General features: G+C 56.1%; 1 protein-coding gene across 3 annotated transcripts; it reads left to right on the forward strand.

Moving 5' to 3' along the window:
- Positions 1 to 8441: 8441 nt before the first annotated feature.
- Positions 8442 to 15212, forward strand: CRYGN (crystallin gamma N). 3 transcript variants are annotated; one of them, XM_073238205.1, is made up of 5 exons: positions 8442 to 8726; positions 10417 to 10665; positions 12351 to 12493; positions 12758 to 12894; positions 14953 to 15212. In XM_073238205.1, exons 1-5 carry the CDS (start codon positions 8706 to 8708, stop codon positions 15195 to 15197), a joined length of 795 nt encoding a protein of 264 aa, XP_073094306.1. In that variant the 5' UTR covers positions 8442 to 8705; the 3' UTR covers positions 15198 to 15212. The 3 variants fall into 3 exon arrangements, with proteins under 3 accessions (XP_073094306.1, XP_073094308.1, XP_073094307.1); XM_073238207.1 differs by having other exon boundaries at positions 8456 to 8726; positions 12792 to 12894; positions 14953 to 15064; XM_073238206.1 differs by lacking the exon at positions 12758 to 12894 and having other exon boundaries at positions 8480 to 8726; positions 14953 to 15174.
- The last annotated feature ends 2449 nt before the right edge of the window (positions 15213 to 17661 follow it).

Here is a 17661-nt window from a genome sequence, read left to right on the forward strand (position 1 = left end):
TGAGTAGGTCTGCTGCAGCCCACCCCTCAGGTGCACTGAATGTCACACCGTCGGGACCTGTGGGGCTCAGCCCCGCACCTGCTCAGTCCTAAGTGAACCCCATGGCAGTGCAGCAGCAGGGACAGGTGGCATGTTCCGTCAGATCCTAGCGGGACCTCAGTGCATCCTCCAGGTGCAGGGTTGTGTGAGGGCTGGACCCTGAAGACCTCTCCAATCCCACATTCTATTACAACCTAGGAAATGGCTTATACTTTAAAGCCATGAAGTTTCCCAAGAAACAGCAGAGGACTCTGGGAATATTATGGCCTCTGCAATCAAGACCTTTCGCCCAGTTTTTCCTGCTGCCTGTGGAAAGCCCCGGCAGAGCTGTCTGTGCCTCTTGATATACTAAAGACGACGACGGTGCAGCTCCCCCAGGGGCCTCCTGGGCTGCGTGGCCGGCTCCTAGTGTTTTGCTTTGTCATTTTATTCCTTCCTCTTGCCCCATCGTTAGAGATAAGCAAAGCACCCAAGTACATCAGCACAGTGACCTCTGGCTTCTCTGTGTAGCATCACTGTGAGGTTCTGTCCTGAGCTTTACCCTAAAAGGCTTAAGCTGCAGGCCAGCCTGGCGTTGACAGCTGGAGCAGCTGGAAAGGTTACATTCCTCCGCTCTGAGGTGTGCATTTTTATTGTCCCGTAACAGAAATTATTCTGAAGCACAATCGTTTCTGTGCCTGTAAACAGAGCATTGAGTGAAGTTGTAAAACGATGGGAACAGCTCTCGGTCAGCCCAACCCCACTGCATGCTGGGGAAGGAGCTCAACCGCCGGTTGGGAATTCTCAAACTTCAGCACACGTCAGAGTAACCCAGAGGGCTTGATAAAACAGAGGAGGGGCCTCACCTCAGAGCTTTTGAGCCCCGGGGTCCAAGACATCTGCATCCTAACTGCTGCTGCTGCTGCTGGTTCAGAGGCCACATCATGAGAACTGCTGACTGGGCAGTGATACCGAAGAGTAAGGGGGTCAGGCGGGAGGATGTCTGCGGGAGTTCAGAGTGTAGGAGGGGACCCTGCACCCTCCTAGGACCAAGGTGCAGTTATGCTTTTGCATCCCCCAAAGCAACGGGAAGGTCCTAACCCCGGCGCCTGTTCACGTGGCCTTACTTGGAAATTGGGTCTTTGCAGATGTGATCTGGTTAAGATGAGGTCACACCGGAGTAGAGCAGACCCAGTCCAGTGACGTGTCCTTAAAAGAAGAGGAAATCTGGACATAGACATACAAGGTTGTAACGACAGAGGCAGCAACTGGAGAGATTCACCATGGATGCCAGCCAGCACCAGACCCTGGCAAAAAGGCCTGGAACACACTCCCCATCTGAGCCTCCAAAGGGGAACCAGGCCTGCCAACATCTGGATTTCAGACCTCTGGCCTACAGAACACAGAGAAGTGCAGGTCAGCGTCCATGGCACATTGGCCCAGAGGCCACTGGTGGCTGCATGCTGGACTGGGCTCCCCATCCTTGGACTAGTAACTGGAAGGTTTGCTGCATTTCTTCCCTCACTGTCCTGAGATTACTTCTCAGGTGTCCAGGGCCCCTGGAGATCCGAAATCAGGTCTCCCCAGGAAAGGGAGGGGAGGCTGGTACCCCGGCTGCTGCTAGGCCGCACAGTCCATGTTAACCACCTCAAGGAAGCAGGGGAGGGACAGATGGGGCAAGATGCATCCCAGGCCACCCAGGAGTTCTAGGCCCCGAGCCCTGTGTGCACACCCACGACCCCTGGAAGAGGAGCTCCATGGGATTTGTGGGCCCACTGTGGGGACACCCTTTCTCTGCTTCCACAGATCCCAGCTTCGGGGGCTATGCAGTTGCTGCCTGGCCTCTCCGGCCCCAGAGCTATGGCCAGCGGCCCACCTGTTACCCTTACTAGGGTGCCTCCAGCACCTGGGCAGTGGGCTCTCATACCCCTCATTTCAGACAGGTGTCCATCCCAGCGTCCACCCAGTGCCCCCGCAGGCCCCCCTGCACCCGTGGGAGTCAGCTGCCCACACTGGTTGGGCCCCTGCTGCAGCCTGGCTTTGAAGCAAAAGCAAAAATCCTTCCCCAGGGAACCCCACAAGCTCCTCATCCTGTCTCTGATGGCGCCATGGGAATCGTGCGCCTGCGAATGTGAAAACAACTGCCCTGCCTCTGCCCCTGTGACCCGGATCCCACTCCCCCACCCTCTACCACCGTCAGGACTAAGGTGACGCAGAGGGGCTGTTGGCCCAAAGCCAGAGGCCTGGCTCTCATTTGGGAGTGTGGCCTTGGGCAGTTCCACCCCATTTTAGACCCCTGCCCCCCCAACCCCACTGCCCTTTATCCCCTCCCAGCGTCCCTCCCACAGCCACAGCTGTACCATGTGACCTCCCCACCAGCAGAGCTTTCAGACCAGGAGTGTGCTGGGACCCCCCCCACCCCCCATGAACCCCATGTGAGCCGGACTGAGTTCCCTTGCTCAGAATCTGTACTTGGGAAGCAAGCCAGAGTCGTGAGGTAGGAGAGCCGGCACGCTGCCTGAGGGTTGTCAGCCAGTCCTTGGGCAGTGCCCCCTGACCTGGGTCTGGGTGGCCCAACACTGGCGCTGTGATGCCAATTCCCCATGATTCAAATTGTATAGACAGGGACCCTCAAAGGAAAATGTGCCCGTGTCTGGCACATTCTGGGACTCATTCTTGCTCATCTGTAAAACAGAATAACTACAGAACTGTAGCAAGATGAGGTAGGTGGTAGCTGGCAAACCAGGTCAGCAAGCCACAGCCCCACGACGTAAGGACTGCTTCACTCCAGCCCCCAGTGTCCTGATGCCTACACTGCTCAGCTGCCTTCCAGGGCACTCCCAGGACAGAGCCTTCCAGTGGATGACCCGCCAGGTCACACTGGCTCCTTACCATGCCAGGAGCCTCCCAGGCCAGATACAGGCCTTCCTTCGTCAAACTGTTCCCATCCCGGAATGTCCTCCACTCCTATTGCCTTCACAAATCCGGCTCCGCCCAAAAACCACCTCCTCCAGGAAGCCTTCTCTGACCACCCCATCCATCTTGGAGCTCCCACCTCTGGATGCCTGGAGCAGTGTTTCACACTGTCTGCTACACGCACCACCTGAACAAGAAAGAGGCTCTGTGGAACCTTGTCGTCACACATCCCACAAACTCACTTATTCCCTTAGGATAAATTCCCAGGTATGGATTGATTCCTGGGTCGGCCTACAGGCACATTTTTAAGACAACTGGCATGTAAAACAAAGTGCTTTCCAGAAAGATTGCAACATACCATTTTCATTAACAATAAATGAAAATAAAATTTTTAAATTGTCAATTTGACGGGTGAAAACTGATAATTCATTATTTTGGTTTATATTTCTTCGGTTATTGGTGAAGTTAAACTTTTTTCATGTGTTTTGACTGTATTTATTATTTTGTTAATTGTTTATGCATGTCCCTAAGCCATTTTCCATGACCATATTAATCTTTTACAATATTTATTTGAAAAAAGCCTTTATATACAAGTCTATTGACATTTGGTTGTCCTACACAATGCCAGTATTTTTCTTAGTTTATTGTTTATCTTTAAATTTTCTTCCTGGTACTTTTCTGTAATTGTCAATCTTTAAAGATCTGCCTTGAGGGTAAAAATGTTTTAAATACCTAAGAGTGAGGAATAATGAGGACAATTTTACCGTTTACAAGCAGTACAAACTTGGTCAAGTCATGCTACCTCTCCGCGTGCATTCCTTCATATACAAAGTGGAAGTGCCTGGGCCCATCCTCGCGTGGCTGCTGTGGAGGAGGATGAGAGCGCACGAGCGCACGAACGCACTTCGCCACCTGCACACAAATTCTACAGGCTGCTTCCTACTCCACCCCGAGGGCGAAAAGTGCACTGTGGACTGAGCACTCACTGTTTCCGAACCCTGTGTCCTCAGTGTCTTTGTTTCCTGCCATCAGCTTTTAGCAAGTGTCTCGACTTGATGTGGAGCCAGCCCCCCTCTCTGTGCCACCCTCGTCCTCTGCTGTGGGCTCCTGAGCCCTGGCACACACGCCCTGTGATTCATCTGCCTGGGGCGGGGAGTCCAGTGTCAGCATCGCCCTGTTTTGTGGCTGAGAGAGGTGCTCTCATTCCCGCACACGCTTGTCACGCTTCTCCCTCGGCCTGGCTCCTGAGGGCAGGGGTGGCGGGGGAGCCTCCCTGGGCCTGGGAAGGAGCAGAGCGGGGAGGGGAGGCGGCTGCCGCGGAAGGAGCCGAGGGACAAGGCAGAACCTGAGGTCTGGAGGGGCCCCGTCAGCAGGTCCTGGGGTGTGGGTGATGCGGGGTGGGAGAGGAAAGGTTGAGGGCGGTACCCAGCTTCCTGAGCTGGGGCACTGGACAGGGCAGGGAGTATGTTTCAGAGGACAAGAGGTCAGGTTTTGAACATCTTGACCTTGAAAGGGTCGATGTCATCTGAGTGGATGGAGATGTCCGGGACACAATTGGGTCCTTAGCTGTGGGACTCCGCAGAGCTGTCTGGACTGGAGACCGCGGCTTGGGGGGCCTGGGGGCCAATTACCCCCAGGGAGAGGCTGTAGAAGGAAGGGTGCGGCAACCTCAACATTGGAGGGTGGGCCTGAGTTGGGGGGGTGGGTGCACAGGTGAGTGGTTCTGGGCAATGGATCTGTGGACAGTACATGAGGGCCCAGGGCTGCCCCTTCAGCCCAACCCCTAGGGTGGGTGTCCTTGGAGAGGATGGCCTCCTGGGGCATGACTGAAGCCAGGAGTGGACTGCTTATGTGGCAGGCAAGGAAGAAAAATAGAAAAAGAGAGATTTGCAGTGTTGGGTGAAAGGTTAATTTTTTAATACTGTTATTTTTAAGGTATAATTTTACACACGATAAAATGCACCCATTTTAAGTGTTCACATCTATAAAATGGGGTTGACAATAATTCCCACCTCTTAAGATCGCTGGGAGAATTAAATGATGTAATATGTTGTCTCAACTGCTGCCTGGCTGCATAAATGCCATGAGAGTCATTATTATTACTGTTCCTCCTACTGAATTTTCTTACTCCCAAATCCTTCCACTACCCACCCCAGAGATTTCCCTTGGAGTCAGTGTAGTTGTTGTAACCACCACGAGGGGTCAGGCTTCGGCATCTTCCGTGACACATGCGGATGGGTATTGAGGGCGGGCCTTGAAGGCTGAGGGGAGGTCTTCTACGTCCCAGATGTCCAGCTTTTGCACTCACCCTTCCTTCCCCACTGATGTTACGCCCCTGGAGACCTCTGGCCCCTCATCCAGGAGGGAGAAGAGCTCTGTCTCTTAGAAGCAGACTTGAAATAGGGCAGAGTGGGAAGCCCAGGTGGGTGTGCCTGACGCTGAGCTTCCACCCTCTGCCCAAAAGGTTCAGGTCGCTGCTGGTATGCAGACAGGCTCCCTTAGAAGGGCACAGACTCTGGTTGAAGGTGCTCCCCCATCCCTGTCACCCGTGGCCATGCATCCAGAGGGCCCAGCCTATCCCCAGGCAGCCCCGTGTGCTTTCTGGGCACATGCTCGGCCCCACCCAGCCAAACCTGGTTGAGGAGGCAGAGCGCAGCAGGCCCTGGGTGCCAGGGAGTGACACCTATCCTGAGACCAGGGGCATGTGTCCAAGTGAGGCCAGTCAAGAGGAGGTGGGGGTATTCCAAGCTGGAGCAGAGGTGGGGTGGGGTAGGGGTAAGTGTGGATGAAGTGAAGGTTCCTCTGGCCAGGATTCTCACCTGGCCCTGGTTGACTAGCTCACTACACACAAGCGGGCAATACGTCGTTGTTGACTATATAAAGAGCTCCGCCCAGTGCTCTGGGAGACCCCGTTGCAAGGCTGCAGGAGAGCAGAGACAAGACTGGAGTGGTGGCAGCGCCGAGGACGGAGACAGACGGCTGCGGGGGCAGAGAGGCCCAGAGGCAGAGACCGGCTTGCCGTCTGCAGACGAACTTTACCAGGTGTTATTCACTTATTATTTCAGAAACTGGGTCACTAACAAAACAACAAATTGCAGAAGGATATATACATCAGTGCTGCCATACAATAAAAATGTGTATTATTTCCAGGTACAAATAAGACAGTAAAGGTAGGAAAACATGCAAAGAAGTAATAAACACAACAATCAGGATAGTGGGTATTTCTGGAGAGAGTAGACTTCTGCTGGCTTCTTTCTTTAAAGAAAAGAAATCAACCTGACATAAAAATGGGAAAATGTTAAGATTTGACAAACCTGAGTGGAGGGTATGCTATTGCTCCTTATATTTCTTACAAAACTAAATATATTCTTACCATGGGATCCAGAATCTTCCACTGGTATTTACCCAAAGGAATTGAAACCTACACATAGATGTTTATAGCAGCTTTCTTTATAATTCTCAAAATTTGGAAGTAACCAAGATTTCCTTCAGTAGGTGAATAGATAAGTAAACATTTGAACAATGGCATATTCAGCGCTAAAAAGAAATGAGCCATCAAGCAGGAAAAGACATGGAGGAAACCAGTGCATATTACTCAGTGGAAGACACCAATCTGAAAAGGCGGTCAGAAATCATACTGTATGATTCCAACTATACGACATTCGGGAAAAGGCAAAACTACAGAGACAGTAAAAAGGTCGGTGGCTGCCAGGGATTGGGAGGAGGAAGGTGTGAAGAGGCAGAGAGAGCACAGGATTTTTAGGAGAGTGGAACCTCTCTATATGACACTGTAATGATGGATACATGTCATTATACATTTGTCCAAACCCTTGAAAGTACAACCCCCAGAGTGAGCCCTGGGGTCAACTATGGCCTTGGGTGATAATGGTGTGTCAGTGTTGATTGATCAGTAATACATGTACCACCATGTGGGAGATGTTGATGGTGGGGAGGCTGTTCGTGGGAAATCGGGGTGAGAGCAGGGGCTATATGGGAACTTCCTGTACTTAGAGCTCTATCTTGCTATGAACCTAAAACTGCTCTAGAAAATAAAGTCTGTATTAAAAATAAAAATAAGAGGGTAGTTTTCCAAGCTGGAAATAAGAGACTTCCCCTTCCTTCTTTTTCTTGCAGTATTTCTTTCTCTGTCCTTTTCACATCTATGTACATCTTTTTAAAGGCTGAATAAGTCTCTTGCCTGTCTACCCCGGAATGTCGCCTCCAGGAGCTGGGGGCCATCACTTTGACATCATCAAGGGAGGTAGGGCCCCACCTCCCAATTTTCTGGGAAGAGAGGGGCTTACCTTCAGCCATCACCTTATTCTGAATTGCAAAACCTATCTCGCAGCATAAAGATATGCGAAAATTAGCAACTTTATCTACAGAACATGTATGTAATGGGTTGCATCTGCCGTACTGCACAGAAGACTGAGATTTCCCAGTCTCTGCAATCTCATTAGCAGATTGCTTGTGATGTACATCATATTCTGTTTTAATGCTTAGTCAGTAATATAATGTTTTTCTTTCTCTTCTACCTTATGGACAGGCTTTTGGGTTAGGAGATTTTGTTTTTAACTATATTTTTCTAGCAGGGCCTGTGTCCAGAGGCAAACACTGGAATGTGTGGTTTGGCCAGCATGGATGCCTGGAGGGGAAACGGCCAGGCCAGGCCCCTTGGAGGCCTGTCCTGGTGTGGAGCAGTGACGTGCAGGTTGCGGTGTATGTCATCTCCTCAGACAGCTTCTGAGAGCAGGGCAAGGTCACCCCTGTGTCCCAAGAATTGTATGACCTCCTCTTCTAGGCCCAAAGTGTCTCATCTGTGAAATGGTGATGAAAATATACTTTTCTGAAGGTAAAGGAGCAGTGCACACTGCTCCCCCTAGCCTGCCTCCCCCAGTCCCCACCCACCCGGGTCCACTGCCCCACCCTCCATGGAGCCCCCTGGGGTTGACCCTGTGCAGACAAGCTTTCTCTCCTTTGATGTTGTCACAGCTGGCGCCTAGCGAGTCATCAGTCATCATCAGTCATCCCCTCACCAAGCACACATCTCATCCCCCCAGCTATCTGGGGGCAGCTCCGGTCTTGTGGGCTCAATGTTGACTCTGTTCAATCCACAAACAATCTTTGAGCCTTTGTTATGTGCCAAGAGTCCCCAAGCCCTGAGAAAGTCTCATGCTGAGGCGCTGCATGTTTCTGTAAACCAGTTCTTGTCATCCAGGGTGGTCTGGGGGCAGAGCACCATGGTCCACCAGCAAGGATGGCTCAGGTCAGGGCAAGTGACACCAAAATAGATCAAGTGTCAGCACTGCTTTCCACTGTGGGTGGGTGGAGTGGTCAGGGTGGGGAACGGCATTCCAGGGCGCAAGCCATCAAGAGCAGGGGCAGGAGGTGAGGGCAACCTGGCATAGAGATATGGGGGGCAGGTCAGGGTTTGGGTGCTGTTGAAGCAGAAAGTTTAAGGAGGGGCTGGGTGCTAAGACCACAGTAGTAGGCAGTGGGGCTGTCAAGGGCTGTCTTCCCTGTGCTCTGGATCTTGGCTCCCATCCTTGGCCCAAAGAAAGAACTCAGTAGGGCTCTGGCTCATGGGGCTGGCGGCTGTGCTGACCTCCGCCAGCGGGCCAGACCCCAGGGCCTGGGGGTCTGTCCCAGGAGCAGGCGGCCCCCCGCGGGCTCAGCACTAACGCGCCGGCCCAGCAAATCTTTTGTCGGGGGCGCTGAGCCAGCAGGCGCCGCCGCTATTTAAACACTGGCCAAGCAGCGGCGGGTGCACCATGGCACAGCGCTCTGGAAAGGTGAGTGCGGCCCCTCGCCCGCAGGTACCCACCCCGCCAGCCGCCAGCCAAACCTCCCACTGCGCCTGGTCCTCGGTGCAGGCCAGACTGTCACTGGATGCGCTTCCCCCTTTGCATCTGACAACGCCACCCCCTTCCCCAGCAAACTTGGCTACATTTCTTAGGAGGCTGGCCTGGCCCTGCCCCAGGGCCTCCCGGGTGGGGAAAGAGGCAGGTTCCCTCTCCCACCCGCTGCAGCAGGGGCTCCGGTCCAGAGCAGGGAGGGCAGGCAGCAGGAGCCATTCCTGGGTTGGGGTGGGGAGCCTTGGCTTGCCCCCCATGCCTGACGCGGGTCTGAATATGGCTGCTCTTTCCCCAGGATCTCCTCGGGGCTCTTGGGGCTGCTTTTCTGCAAAATACTGAGATGTGAGGGACCTTCAAATCCTGTGGGTGACCAGTTCTCCCTGAGTAACTCAGGGCACTCCAGCAGACCTGTCTTGTGCAGAAAGGGTGGCACACTTGATCTCCCACCTTCTCTAGCCCCCTCTCCTAGCTACTCCCATACAGCCGCCCTATCTCCAGGGGCTGCGTTCAGGTGAGCGGGTGCGGGGTTATTGTGTCAGCCTGCGGCCTAGATTACGCTTCTGTAATAAACAGCCCCAAGAGCTCACGTCCACTGTGGTCTGCACACCCTCCCCTGTGCCCAGGGAGACACCTTCACACAAGCAGAGGGAAAGGGGCTCAAAACTTCTATTCCAAGGGGCCCAGAACAGCAGTCCCAGCGTTAAGGGCAGCACAACTGACTCCAGCAGTCACCCTGGGGAACGTTATCTGTACTTAGCCTGGGTCCTTCTAGGACAGCCCAGTCCTCACATAGTCCACAGGGCAGCTAGACATCCACGGCCCTCTGCCACGGGCAGCCACACCCCTTGTTTGCTCTCCCTTCACACACTGGGCCACACTGAACCCCAGTTCTGAAACCCTGAAGAGATATTGAATGATTGGGTTTTAGGCTCCATGGCAGGAAGTGAGTGGGGTTTGCTGTGGTTCCCACTGTTTAGTCTGGGGACAAGGAGGATGTCAGTGCGACATCACCGCTGGTCACAGTGTCTGAACTCACTGCTGGGTTGGTAAAGCTCCGGATCCAGAACAGGCCTGTCGCTCAGAGGAGCGGCCTAGTCAACAAAGGGACGGGTTTCACTGAAAAAGCCCTTTGTAATCCCAAACCCCTGACCCCACACCAGGCCCTGACTCGGCTCTGCTGATTCCATCCCTCCTGTTAGGGGCCCAATCTCAGAACCTGACTTGGAAAACTCAGTGTTGGGTTATGGTTGTGGGTGAAATGTTTGCTTCTGAAAGTTTCCCTAGATGTTATGTTTTAACAATAAACAAAAATTGAATTTTAAAAATGCAGTGGAAGTTTGAAAAAAGCTTGTTTACAAAAGATCCCCTGGGCGAAAGGAAAACCCCCATCTCCAGACAGCTTCAACCCTGGGGTGGGCAATCAAGGCGCTGGGTCTGACCTTAACCCAGCTGCCCGTGCTTCCTTTCACGCAGCCAGCCAACAGCGCTGAGCACCCGCTGTGCAAGCGCCCGGGCTTCAGTGGCCTGGGAGGTGGGGCCCAATCACGGGGGTGGGGCCCCAGGCGTCCACTTCCAAAACTGAACAGAGAAGCCCCGGACCCTGTGCCCTCCAACCCGGTCTTTCTAGATCACCTTCTATGAGGGCAAGCACTTCACAGGGCAGAAGCTGCAGGTCTTTGGAGACTGCGACAACTTCCAGGAGCAAGGCCTCAGGAACCGGGTGAACTCCATCCGCGCGGAGAGCGGAGCCTGGGTGTGCTTCCAGCACCCGGACTTCCGGGGCCAGCAGTTCATCCTGGAGCGTGGCAACTACCCCGACTTCTTCCGCTGGAATGCCCACAACGACCACATGGGCTCCTGTCGGCCTGTGGGCATGGTGAGTGGGCCTGTCCACCAGGGGGCTTCCCACTGAGTGCTGGAGGGGCAGGCCTGGCCACGCTGGCACAAATACTCAGGGAGCAAGGCCCTCCCAGTTGTAATATCTGACAAGGCCATGACATCTGGAAGACGGGGAGGCGTCCCCCACAAAGCCCAGCACCCCCAGGTGTGGGGGACAGCCTGGGGACAGAACTGAGCCCCCAGAGGCTTCCATGCTGCCATTTGCAGGTTTGTATCAGGTTTGTTTCCACTTCTGATTTCTGGTCCCAAAGTCTTGCTGACTTTTCCACTTAAAATACTGTTGGAAATTTAGAAGTTTGAATTTGCAATAAGATGGGGAAGCATTTAGCCAAAGTGAGGCTGATTTGGCCCCGGTTTATCCTGCTGTGCAAGGTCCTCTTGTTGGGTGTTTTAGGAGACGTCAGGGCTCTGTTGGTGGAACGGCTAAAGAAGGAGGCGTAAGTCACCAGCCATCCTCGGGAATGCAGGGGCAACTATCTTGGAGCCACACAGGTGGCTGCCATCTCCGTGTGGCCCAGTGTGTGTAGGGAGAGCAAACAAGGGGTGTGGCTGCCCGAGGCAGAGGACTGTGGATATCTAGCTGCCTGTGGAGAATGTGAGGACTGGGCCTTCCTGTTCCTTAAGATTCTCCCAAGTGACAAGTCACGACTGGCTTCTGTGAGTTCTGGATGGGCAGGCGGGAAATGGCTGATTCCTGAGCCAGAGTGAACAGTTCTCATCGGAGAGTCTCAGCTGTGTGCCTGCAGTGGGTCCCTCCCCGGGGTGTGGGTGCCAGGCGGTGCTGGTGAACACGCAGGAACCCCAGGGAAGGCACTTCCTGTGGGAGGCCCCCTCTATTTTCTACACGGGTTGCAAAACTAGCTGGGTTTTGGCATCTCAGGTTGTAAGGATGCTTTCTTAGTATTTCCACCAGGCCATGGACATTTAGAAAAAGGAATTGACATGTTTGGCCCTGGATTTTGCAAAATGCTATTTATATGAAAAATATCGTATATCCTAGGTATCTCTTGAATGCTGTTCTAGGAAGAGCTGTCCTGAGGGCTGGCTGTGACACAGACCCGGCCTCTGGTGGCGCCACAGTGTGTGTTTCCCCTGTCTTCTGGAGACATCGGGGATCTTATAGGGAGATATATGTCCTCATCCCAGGGAGCCAGCAGGGATTTCAGCAGATGAGACCTCTGTTATTTGTTTTAGATTTCTGGCTTCATGTTTTAATAAAAGGTTCTATTACAGTTTCTAAAATATTATCATTTAAAGACTTGCGTTCCTAGGGCGGAGAAGGGCAGAGGAATGTGCTGGTGTGGCTGAGGCAGGAGACCCCCAGCCCGAGCGCCAGGGAAGCCCAGTGACCTGGGTCCTGGTCAGAGCAAGGCCACCATCCCTCCAGCAGTCGGGCCCTCTCTGGACCTTGGATTCTTTAGAGGTCAGACGGTTAGGGGCTCTGAAGGTTTTTTAAGTAAGAGGCCCCTCCTGTCCTGCCAGCTCTCACCTGCTGACAGACAGCGGCGTTGGGGTGGAGCTCTCGCCGGCCCCCAGCCCAGGCACTCTGCTGCTCAGGGCCTAGGGTCATTCTGAGTCCCTGCCCGGGCGGGCACCTGCTTAAGGGGAGGGAAACAGTGCCATTTGCCTTCTTTCCCTTCTCTCCTCGCGTGGGGCCGGCAGCACGGGGAGCATTTCCGCCTAGAAATCTTCGAGGGCTGCAACTTCACGGGCCAGCGCCTAGAACTCCAGGATGACTGCCCCTTCCTTCAGAGTCGGGGCTGGACCGACTGTGTCAACGCTGTCAAAGTGTACGGGGACGGAGCGTGAGTAGAGGCTGCATGGCCGTCCCCCCCCAGGCCCAGCTGAGCCCTGCACAGCCATGTGTGGAGAGGCCGCTGGGGTGGGTCAGATCCCAGCAGGTGGGTGGCCTGTCCCCTGCCCCAGTCAAGCGTTGGGTGGCTTCCTCCATGGCCAGGAAGGCTACCGTGAGGGGATGCAGAGCCCCAGAGGCCCACGGAGCAAGAGGCCCTCCTCGTGGGAGCAGAAGTAGGAAAGCTCTTTGCAGACTAACTGTGCTCTGTCATTAGCCCCACCTCAGGACGGTCCTCTGGTTTCCTTAAGCCAAGGGACACCTGCTCTGAGAAGGGTGGCCCTGCAACGCGGACCCCTGAACTGCACCTCTCTTGCCGAGTGGGCAGACTCCTAGCACACTGGCCTCCCAGAGGTGCGCGTCCTGGCGGCCCACCTCTGGTGGATGGAGAGCGGGTGGGGGCTCGCCTGGGCCAGAGGGGCTTGTGTGAGTGGCTCCGTGAGAGCCGTCAGAACCTGTGCTTGCTTGGGCTTCTGCTGGCGTGGTTCCGTCCACCCGCTCAGGGCGATCTGCACGCCCTTTGCACATGCCCCTCGAGCGAATCTTCACAGCCTCCGCATAAGCTCAGTCAGCCATTGCTTCGTCTTCCCACTGGGCGGATGGTGTTGCCCCATCTTACAGAGGAGCAGGCTGAGGCTGCAAATGGCACCTCGCCGCGCTTGTGAGTGACACAGCTGGGATTGCAGCCGGGCCCTTGGCTTCAAGTCAGAAGGTCCCTGATGGAGAGCTGGTACCTCCCCTACCTCAGTCCCGGCCCCTCAGGAGAAGAGCCCCCCGCAGGGGCTCCAGGAGTCTGGCTCCTGTGATAGCAGCTAGGAAAACATTTGCCAGCTGGGTGTGTGAGGTTGGGGATCAGGGAATGTCATGAGGGGTGCAAACCAGTGGTGGTGGGAGGGACTGAATGAAGACAGTAGCTGAGCCGGCCCAGCACCACCCCGGCACCCGACCCCTGGCTGGCCCTGGGTGCCCTGAGCCAAGGGTCCCTCTTCCTTTCCAGAGGCCCAGGGGAACTCTGCTCCCTTCCTGCTATTTGTCTGTTGCTCCGGTTCTCTCCAGGATTCTTTTTCTCCCGGCTGCCTTTCTCAGATTCCATGTTTGCCCTAAGCTGATGGCACTTGAGAATCTGGGTGTAGAATTAATTCCAAAACAACAGCTTGCTTAGAAAACCATCGGCTAATTTGTGTCTCGTGAGGCCAAAGTCATACCTTTGCATGGAAGGTGTCCTGAGACCCTGACACAATCCTAGGACTCTGGGGCCTAGTTTAGAAAAGAGGTGGGAAGGAACTAAGAGGGGGACAGGGACCCGGGGAGGCAGGATGGGCCAGGCCTGCCCTGAGCTCCCCAGCAGGTGCTCCCCGCTGGCTCAGTCCCTCCGCCTCCCTCATCGCTGACCCCTGACCCTCGTGCAGACTGTGCCAGGCACCAGGCGTGAGGTCAGGATGAGGAAGAAAACCACGACAGCAGGGGAGTGGGGAGCCGGGGAGGCCGCACACCGGGCACTCTCTGCCCGTTCTCGACCTCAGGCAGGAATGGCTGGCAAATTCCGCATCTGTGTCCGCTGGGGGACGGCTCCTTCAACAGGAGTGTGCTCTGGGATTGGTGGGCAAGAACCGTTAGGCCACAGTGGGGGTTCGCTGCAGAGACAAAGCCAGAGCCCCCCAGGGCTTGGATGGGAGGGACCCCCGTGACCAGACCTGAGTGTGTAGCCCCTTGTCAGAGGCCCAGAGACTGAGCCCTGCTTTGCCTCCCATGGCCACCAGCCCTTCCGTGGTTGCTGGAGAAAAGTGGTTTCCGTCAGGGGTGACGGTAAAGACAGCATCAGGAGTGCAGAGGCGGCCCTGCCTGCTCAGGTCCTTGCCGGCCATCTCTGCGCTCAGGTTTGCCGGCAGCTGCGCCAGAGCTCACAGCTGTGCAAGGTGCAGCCCAGGCCTCAGCAGGGAGGGAGCGGGCTCCCATGGGGACCCCGACGTGTCTGGCTGGCTCCTCCATGCAGCTGCGTTCGCCATGCTGGGTTCCCACTGGAGTGCAAGTCGCATGGGGGCAGGAACCTGCACATTGGACTCACTGCGGAATCTCCAGGGCCCCGGTGCCAGGTGCTGTCTGTGCAAACAGTCCTGTCTGGAAGCAGGAAGGAGTGGCACAGGGTGGACATGTGTCCTGGAATCACTCTTGGCCCTTGTGGTGAACATTCTGGACCAGTCAGTTCACAATGTCAACTTTTACTGAGCACCTGTGTGCTCACAGCGTCACACCCGGCACTGACCCCAACATGGGGCGATGAGAAGTCTTGCAGGCCCCGGGGGAGGAAGCAAGCCCAGAGCGGGGCTGGGGCACTGCTGTTCCCTGGCGGGGCCGATGAGAGGCTCCTTTGCCTGCTCAGCACCCAGTCCCTGACGCCCCTTCTGGCCTTAGGTGGGTCCTGTACGAGGAGCCCAACTACCACGGCCGCATGTACCTGGTGGAGCGCGGCGACTTCCGCAGCTTCATCGACTGGGAGGCCCACTGCGCCCGCGTCCAGTCCCTCCGCAGGGTCGTCAACTGCTTCTAGCCGCAGAGCAGGGGAGGCGGGGTTGGGGGCGTCCCCTTTCCGCCCCACCTGGGACTGGGGCCTGGGGAATAAAAGTCATGAAGGTGGGCAGGGGAGCTGGCCTGAGTGATTTCTCTGCCCCTGGGAGCAAAGGCTGCTGCAGGAAGAGGGCAGGGGGTGCTCTCAGGCTCTGGGGTGCCGGCAGGACCCCCCAGGGCTGAGCCAAGGGCCTGGGAGGATGAGGAGGGTGCTGTGAGGCACCTCCAGTAGGGCAGAGGGAACATTAGGACTGCAAGGGACTGAGAGGTCGCGGAGTCCGATCCTTTCATTGCACAGAGGCGAAGAGCCCGCCCTGGGTGGGGAGTGATGCCTCCGGCCCAGAGCAAACCCTGGCAGGGCCCGGGGGTGGGGGTGGGGCGGGGGGCAGACCCTGCCTCTGACCCCGGGACCAGGACCCAGGTAGGGGAGATGGGAGGGAGGAAGTGTCAGGGGCAGGGACTGAGGGGTCTTCACCGAGGGACGGTCTCCTTCGGCACTGTCTCCCCCAGCCAGCGGCACAGGGCTTCCAGGCCGTGTGGTCTGCTCCACAGCCAAAAGCCTGACCCCAGGGTCCTAAGTATGCACCTCTGGCTCATCTTGGCCTTGGAGTTTATGAGGAAGACCCCTCTGGAAGGATGGGCTGTACCCCAAGAACACATCACCTCTTGCATGCTATGATGAGAGAGAAATTAGGGAGGCTTGGAAGATAAGGGGAGTTGCCCGCACAGGTGGGCTCTGAGGGAACGGGGGTAAGGAGATTTCAGGGCCGAGGGGGACATGAGCATGTGCTCCAAGCCAGCCTGCCCACAGGGCTGGGAAGACCCAGGCCCAGGCACCCTTTATACCTGAGGGTGAACCCACAGGACTCTGTGGCCCCCACCCTCTCTGGGGTACTGGGTCTGCCCTGCTGATAGGGGGTGTTTCCATGGAGGGGGCACTGCCCAGGGGCTGCGGCGGGGAGGGGCCTGTCCTGGGAGATAGTGGGGTTTCTGGGAATAACATGGTCCATGGCCCAACAGCTCCCTATCCACACTTCAGTGCCCAGCCTTTGCCCACTGAAAGAGGACAGTAATATGCTGGAGGCAGGGGGTAGCCAGGTAACAGCCCCCCGTGCCCACAGCCCCTCACTAGAATCCTGAACCACAGAGCCGCCTAGACGGACCTGGGTGTTCAGAGGTAGCGCACCTGGCTCCTGGGAACACAGGGGCACTGGGTGTTTGGGCAGGGGCTCATGGGAATGGGGACCCAGGGGGGCTACTCGTGAGAGTGCCCAGGCCAAGGTCCCCAGCCGGAGGAGAGGTCAGGAGCTGGGACCAGTGGACAGCCCACAGGACTTCTGACCACCAGGTCAAGCCGTGGTCCAGCTGTCCAAATTCCCACACTCTGGGATCCTGAGGGTCCCCAGGCCCTCACAGCTGGCCTGTTGCTGGGCCCCCCAGGATCCCGCCCCTCCTCATCCCACATCCTGCTTGTGCTTTTCCCAGTAGGTGAGGGGGGTACCAACTGGGAAGGACCCCCTTCCAGGGTGGACACTCCCTGAGGATCCCCCTGGGAAAGTACTGGAATCCTGGAATTAATACCTGCTGGAATAGAGATGTGAGGACAGGCGGGGTGGTGGGAGGGGTGGGACCTAGAGTTTAGGGAGGAAACAGGGTTCTTGGGAGTCAGATTCTGCAGCAGGGTCTGAGTGTGGAGGAGCATGGGATGGCTGTTCCGGGGGACGCAAGGGTGCCCCACCTCCCAGGTACCTCCTGCCCCCACCCTCTGGTCCCCACTGAGAGAAAAATGGGAAAGGGGGAGTCACCCATGGCTCCCACCTCCACCCAGGGTGATGCCTGCCAAAGCTAGGTGGCATAGGTATAGGGGTCCCCGTGAGGCTGCTGTGGGACCCCCCTAAGCAGAGACATCACGGTGCTGGGTGACCATCCACGCTGCCTGGGAAGGAGAAGGGGCTGCTGTTCTGCTGTTTGTAGATGGAGTCCACAAAGGGTGTGCCCTGTGTCCCCCCAGTGCCCCCGGCCCATCTCCTTCCGCCTGCAACCTAGAGAATCCTGGAGCCTTGGAAGCCACCAGCCCAGGCTGACGTCTGCCAGGTGCAGCGGCGCCCCCTCCCACACTCTCCCACCGTAAGAAGGCTCGGCCCGCGGACTTGAACAATGCTCCACAAAACTAAGAGCACCCAGTTCAGACCTCTAGGCCCCGAGCGAACCCACATTCACACGTCTCGAGAGTCCAGAGGAGCGTTTGTCTAAAGTCATGCTCTTGTGTTACACTTCTCTGCCAGTTTGTTCAGGGAGGCGGAGCTTTCTGAGCTCAGCCGCACAGTCTCTGCTTATGTGAGAGTTCCTGCTCGTGTCCAGGACCCTGTCGCTGCTCAGCTGGACTTTCCCAAAACTATCTGATCCATAAACCCTCAGACCCTCCCCAACAGCTCTGGGAAAGGAGCGTCAGAAGGTCTAGCTGGCCCCAGGCCTCTCTATCTCACGCCCCTTTACCCATTGTTGATGGCAAGGAGGGCACTCTTACTGAGCAGTGACTTCATGCCAGGCTGCACT

The sequence above is a fragment of the Manis javanica genome, chromosome 6, assembly GCF_040802235.1.
Source record: "Manis javanica isolate MJ-LG chromosome 6, MJ_LKY, whole genome shotgun sequence".
Taxonomy (NCBI): Eukaryota; Metazoa; Chordata; class Mammalia; order Pholidota; family Manidae; genus Manis; species Manis javanica.